The sequence below is a fragment of the Cryptomeria japonica genome, chromosome 8 (assembly GCF_030272615.1).
Source record: "Cryptomeria japonica chromosome 8, Sugi_1.0, whole genome shotgun sequence".
Taxonomy (NCBI): Eukaryota; Viridiplantae; Streptophyta; class Pinopsida; order Cupressales; family Cupressaceae; genus Cryptomeria; species Cryptomeria japonica.
This window is the reverse complement of record NC_081412.1, coordinates 540330906-540337733: the sequence shown is the minus strand read 5'-3', so window position 1 is coordinate 540337733 and position 6828 is coordinate 540330906. Positions and strand designations below refer to the sequence as shown.

The 6828-nt window shown below is 34.1% G+C and overlaps 1 protein-coding gene across 2 annotated transcripts; it reads left to right on the top strand.

Annotated features, from left to right (window-relative positions):
• Positions 1 to 1140: 1140 nt before the first annotated feature.
• LOC131051919 (two-pore potassium channel 1) lies at positions 1141 to 5651 on the top strand. Of its 2 annotated transcripts, none has more exons than XM_057986516.1 (3): positions 1141 to 1423; positions 3957 to 5016; positions 5238 to 5651. In XM_057986516.1, exons 2-3 carry the CDS (start codon positions 4112 to 4114, stop codon positions 5395 to 5397), a joined length of 1065 nt encoding a protein of 354 aa, XP_057842499.1. In that variant the 5' UTR covers positions 1141 to 1423; positions 3957 to 4111; the 3' UTR covers positions 5398 to 5651. The 2 variants fall into 2 exon arrangements, with proteins under 2 accessions (XP_057842499.1, XP_057842500.1); XM_057986517.2 differs by lacking the exon at positions 1141 to 1423 and adding an exon at positions 3060 to 3184.
• The last annotated feature ends 1177 nt before the right edge of the window (positions 5652 to 6828 follow it).

Sequence of the window (6828 nt, the reverse complement as noted above, 5' to 3'; positions counted from 1 at the left end):
TAAATTATTTAATTTATTTAATTATTCACTTTTCTAAATAAAATTCTTCTAAATTTTACTCCCATGCACACAATTATATAACTATTAATTATTTAATGCTAATTATATCTCCATTTTCTTTTATTAAATACTATTCACTCTAAGTTTTATTTTATTCAATCGAGTTCAACTCCATCATGCAATCAATTATTTTCTTTCATTCTCATCCATTGATCTTCAATCTATCTTATCAAATCTCCACCATTGATCAATATCAGAGCAATCTATAAATCAATCAATCTTTCATCAAACCAAACACCAACTAATCAATCTTTCATCAAGCATTATTCTTATCAGGCTAGCGATCTTATCAATCATTCATCATCATTCAAGGAACCATTGTAGAGCTTTCATGTGAGAGCAACATTGCAATGCTTCATGAAAGTCGAGAAGAACAATAAAGGTAACCATAATGTTTGCATGAAGGTATCATTGTTGTTTATTTATCATATTTGTCATACACTCTATTGCTGAGATTATAATCTTTTGTGTTTCTTAAGGCATTTATAGTTGACCTGTTATTCAATGATTTTATCCTCATCATACACTAATAAAACCAACTCTTGTCACACATATTCTATTACTGAAATTAGAATCTTGTGTGTTTCTTAAGGCATTTATAGTTGACTTACCATTATTCACACCAATTTTATCCTCATCTTACACTAACAAAACCAACTCTTATTTGAAAAGAAATAATATAAAATGAAGAAGATGCAAGCCAAAACACTAATAGAATCAAACCCAACATCAATTATTTTTTCATTTTAACATTATTTTAATTATAAATTTTGTTTTAAAAATAAAAAACAAATTTATAATTGAAATAAATTAAAAATTCAACAAATGAAGTCTCTTAAGTTGGCTTAGTGGTGGAGAATTTGAACCTTTGAAAGAGAGGTCACAAGTTCAAATCTCACAAATGAATAATATATGTATGCCTCGCTACCTCTTTGAAGTAATCCCACAAAACTCTAACCATCTGTAAACCCATACATAACTGACATGTATCCTGGACTATAAAAGACACCTTGCTTCTTTACTTTTTTAACCTTATGCATAAATTAAAAACCTTCTACACAATTCTATTCTTTATGCTTGTGCTTGACCATATTATAACGTGTCGTTCCGCCAGCAAACATTTATAGTCGGTGTGGATCTGAAAAATATCTATTCCAAAAAAGTTTTCTAACTGTCCCTGTCCCTGTCCCTGTCCCACAACCCAACGATTGCAACATTCATTCGTGTAGCTGAAGACATGCCAGGAACAGGCTACCCCCACGATGAACGCCTACTTGTCTCCCATCCAATGTATGTTGCAGTCCATGATTTTGCTCAGCGGGAAGTTCCATCTGTTCTTTTCGATTCAACAGAAGTAACCCATGTAAGTTCTCTGTATTTTTCGTTGCAAGTTTTTCGTTACAGTTGCTTTAGTTTACTGTGTATATTTAGGGCTATTGTTGGGTGGACGTTTTGGAGTTTCATTGTCTTATAAGTCAGCATTTGTAATTGGGTAAATGCCAATAACAAATCTGATCTTGTGGGTGTTTTAAGAGGCGACCCTCTATTTGTAATTGATTTTGAGATCTAAGCTATTTGTAGCAGACTCTTTTATGCCCTTTTATTTTTATTTTTGGGATCTCAATAGTGGGAATGCGTAGATGTGCTGATCTACCACTGAGTTAGCCCTATATATTGAGTATGGATTGATAAACTTTATGTTTCAATTGTTCACTGATTTCCCAACATTGCCACTGGAGGTCCTACCTACCCTCTAAACCAAAATCGATCCTTAACGTCGACTCTGATACCATTTTGGAAAATCTAGGATGAAAACTCTGACTTTTAGGTCATCATCTAGCCGATCTCATACAGAATTTTGAATAATGATTTATTGAAAGCCAACTCTTACATCAGATCCACCATACCACATAAACACAATATGCATTTAAGTGGGTTTTGTATGAACAATCTGTACTCTAAATCATAAAGGATCTGATAGCTTAGCAATAGAGCAGCCTAAAACATCGAGAATAGTCATACTGTGACATACAAAAATGATATGGGGGAGTTTTACCACGTTTTGAATCTGAATGTATCTGCATTCCCGCTAGACAATAGCCCAACAGACAATGCTCTGATGCGGGGTTAATGGGGGAGTTTTAGTATACAATGCTCTGATGCGGTGTTAATCGGGGAGTTTTAGTATTTTTGGAGGCCATGTGGTATCTACATTGGAAGCAAAACATTACTATTACACCACAGCTCAAAAATCGGTGTTCTGTTTCTAGGTTACTAGCACCTACATGATTTGGTTTTCTTTGGAAGTGTGGAGATTGATATGCAACTTTTCTACATTTTGGATTCCTCCTCTGAAATCTTTAGTTTTTCCCTGATCCAGCGTCGTAAGCATTTAGTATTGAATTATAGGATGAGAAATCCGGAATTCATTGTTTTACAGAAATGAGTGTGGCATTTTGTTTGAAAATACAGCTTTATATAATTGGTGTAGTCTTTACCTGGAAATCTATATCATTTTTTTGGTGATGATTAGACTCTAAATTTGGTGTATAGAATTGAGATTGTTATTGGTGCATTTGTAGTTGGGTAGGTTTGTATATTTATTTTCTGAGGTCTTTAATAGTTTGCAACATTACATTGGTAGAATCTGTAGCTCTTGTTCTGAAGTTATATAGCTTGTTTTGAGGCAAAATAATTGGACTGATGCACAAAGGCACAGTCTACATCGGTGAAAAATTGTAACACTGATGGCACAGCCGTCCTTCTGTAAATTAATGAATATATTTGGTTTAACTTCTATCTGATCCTTGAATGCAAGGGATATGGTGCTTAATCTCTAGTTGAAGAATCTGCTAATAAATTGAAGCGGGCATCATACTTTGTTGACAAATGAAAAGGCATCTTTGTATTTATTTGAAAACTCAGAGTACTTAACTTTTTCTTTTATGGCAATGATTCGACTTTAAAATGATATGGTTTTCCACTTCTATCTGATCCAGGAATGCAATGGATATGGTTTGAAAAATGAAAAGGCGTCTTTGTGTTTATTTCAAAAGTTCAGATTCTCAGAGTACTTGCTTTTTCTTTTATAGTAGTGACTTGACTTCAAATTTTATGAGTAAAGGTGTGATTGACTTCTTTCTACTTCACATTTAATTGATTAGTCTTGTTGATCTAGTCGTTGAGGTCATATTAGGTTTACTTGATAAGTCTGTAGCTTTTAATCCAATGCCATGGTTGGGGTCATTACAACACGTGCCAACCGCTCAACTGATCTGAGTGCAGAAGATATTTGACATTAGCAAGAAAAAAGAACAATATGAATAAAATAAGAAAAAAGATGCAATACTCCACGAAATTTTGAATTTGAAACCATTTATGATTTTTATTACAATGAAATATGACTATGATATAAGCTGTAAGAATGATTTGAAACTCCTCATATTATTCCCTGTAATACAGAAATGAGAAAATCAGAAATAACTATCAAATTTTTCCTATAAAGAAATGGAAATATTTCCTATTCAATCCATCTTTATCTATACCAATCCAACCTCTCCAATGTTCTGTTTAAATGAGCTAACTAATGGAAAGTGAATGCAAACTTTATCCTTTGGTTTATGTTTAGTGCTATCTGTAGACTGACACTTCATCCTTTCATGCGCACTTACTTTCTCATGCACAACTCACGTTTAGTCAAACCTTACCAAGGATGCTCCGAAATAATGATCAAACAATTTGTTTTCTATTCTGATAAAGCTAGTCTCAAGAGGCAGAATAATTTGGACTCATGAGCAAAGAAGTTAGATAAATAAATGCTAGTATTGAAATTTTTATATGGAATTAGTGTTTTTCTGGATCAGCATTTTGTATTAATCATTGTTTCTTTCTTTCAGATTAAATGGGTAGTCAAACAAAAGTGGGTCCTCTGAAGAATATGGTGCACCAGAAAAGCTTCAAATTGGAAGCAGCTTGTGATTATGCATAGGCTTTGGATGTTTTAATCTGTACATTTTGCTTAACAAATTCATTATAGTTTTACGCATCTAGAATGGAAGATTTGGTGAAAGAGAATGGAGTAAATGAGCCCCTCTTGCCTAATTTTTCGAGGCCACCTGAGAAGGATGTAAGTTCAAGATCAAGGCGACTTTATCATTGCAGAACTGCTCCATCATCTTATTCAAATAAAAATAAAACTAAAATAGAGGATATGCACTCTATATTACCCTATAAAACTAAAGGCATTCGTCCTACTCTCTCTCAAGCTGGGTTGGTCCTGTTCATTTACTTGGGAGTGGGCATGATTTGTTTTTATAATGTAGAGGATGAACTGAGAGGTTTAAGGACAAGCAGGCTGGTTGATGCTTTATATTTCACCGTTGTAACAATGACTTCTGTTGGTTATGGAGATCTTGTGCCCAACGGCGCTCTCCCGAAGCTTTTAGCTTGCTTCTTTGTCTTTTCTGGAATGGCCCTTGTGGGCTTGCTTCTTAGTGGTGCAGCAGATTACCTTGTGGAGAAGCAGGAAAAGTTATTGATAAAAGCGTTTCACAAGCAACAAAATAATGGTTCTAATGACTTATTGAATGAAACTAAGATCAACAAATCAAAGTTGAAGCTCTTGGTGTCCCTTTTAATCTTGCTGGCTCTGATAGTCATTGGAATTGTTTTCCTTTATAAAGTTGAGGGGTTGGATTTACTCAATTCATTCTATTGTGTGTGCGCAACAATTACATCATTAGGATATGGAGATCAAAGCTTTTCAACAAAAATTGGACGCATATTTGCTAGTTTTTGGATTATGGTCAGTACCCTATGTCTGATACAGGTCTTCTTGGACCTTGCCGAGGTAAGAACTGAAGATAGGCAACAGTCAATGGTGCACTGGGTTTTGAGTCGCAGGACAACAAGGGCAGATTTGGAGGCAGCAGATATGGATTCTGATGGAGCTGTCAGGTACAGTATTTCCAATATGTTGCATTAAGACAAAATTCTTAGTTTATACTCAGAAATGTAAAAAGTAGAAATTATAGTGAAATGTGAACGTATAGGTACGCAATGTAGAAAAATGAAAAGTCTATGAAGTAGTTGTGGCAATGTTTTCTGTTTTTCTATGCCATTGCAACTTCAACTATTTAATTCAGAGATTGTGGTTTTAATTTAATGTCACTCTACAGCCCTTCAGAGTTTGTTCTTTATAAACTGAAAGAGATGGGGAAGATTGAAGAGGAAGATGTGGCACTTCTTATCAAAGAATTCAATATGCTTGATGCAGACCATTCAGGTACAGTCACAGCATCTGACTTAAACCTCACAGGGCAAGCACCAGAAGATTGAGAAAAGAACCGAATGTAAGACTAGTGACTTTCTAGAATGCTTACTGATTCTTTTATGGGTATGTGATATATTTCTCAGAATGTATAAAATCAATCTTTCAGCTTTTTGTAAAGTATGGTATTTCTATAGGAATTAACCAAATTGTGGAATCTTTGATGGGAAGAAATCAATCAAGTGAATTGTCTGCAACACTGGATTTGGTCTTTAATATTCATTCAATGCCACATTAATTAATGTAGACTCATTTTCTTTCAGCATTTTCTCAATGATATCTGCAATTTCATTTTCAAAATTATCTTGAAATGGCTTTGGAATGTTAAGGTTTTATATTGGCTTACTAGTCTTGTTGAAGAACATGTCTCTCAAAGCGTGCAATTTATACTGTAGTAAGCAAAGTTGACAGATCTATACATCATCGAGGCAGTTTAGCTGATAACCCAAGACATAATTTTGGTAGTTTGATTGATTTTTAAAAGGGAGAGAATATATAGATATTTGGTTGATCATGTTAATTAGTTTTGAGTTTGTCATCATGCAATTAGTAAAATGGATAATGTTTGACCATAAAGGCCATTTCTACTTGTATGAATTCTCTACAACTACTGTGCGTTGAGCTTAAAGATGCCCTGGTAAGTGTGAGATTCTGCTTGAGCTCTTAGCCTCACTAGCTTAAATGAAAAAGACCAAATAAAGTACACCAAGAATATCAAGAGTGATTTCTAGAGTACAAGCTCGCGTCCTCATGATGGGTTTATTTTGTGTATATTGATGAATTTACTTCTCTTTAAATATCTCGATTTTCTGCAGCAATGTTTATCATAAGATTGCAGAAAAATGGATTATCTGGGTAGATCTGTTGTTGCATGGATAAAACGAGGTCAGGGCATGATATTCTAGGAAACGACCATCCAGTCCCTAGAATGGACCAAGGCATCATTATCCTCTATACATTATAAATATATTATAATACATGTTTGGTGCATTCTTGGGGCTGGATAGCCATTCCTTCTGAAGGTTGTGACTTGATTTAGGAGATGATACCTTGTTTATTAATGTTAGAACATCTGTCTACTTTTTTTTCCGTGATACTTGTTTCAAGAGCCTTTGTTGTTGGGTATGATTCTAAAGTGAGTTTGGGCTGATAAATTTATGGATTATTTGTTGTTCGTGCTAGATTGCCTCAACCATCTTTTAATATGGAAAATTATATTCCTTAGATCAAGATTCCGTATTTATATTTATTTTGTTTTTGCCAATGCAAAAGAAAAGGTTTTACGTGTAGTCTACCCTAATACTAATTGATAATAAAACAGTCATAGTACATACACGATTTGTCTCAGCAGTAAAGAGCTGACAAAATATGCCAATAAACATATTTATATAAGCCCCACAAACATGGGTAGTGTGTCTGCAATTGAACATGAAGATTTT

What these genes read in the sequence shown, in the direction of transcription:
- LOC131051919 (XM_057986516.1), top strand. Translation starts at nt 4,112, where the DNA reads ATGGAAGATTTGGTGAAAGAGAATGGAGTAAATGAGCCCCTCTTGCCT. An exon ending in GATTCTGATGGAGCTGTCAG is followed by an intron (nt 5,017 to 5,237) that starts GTACAGTATTTC and finishes GTCACTCTACAG; the next exon opens with CCCTTCAGAGTTTGTTCTTT.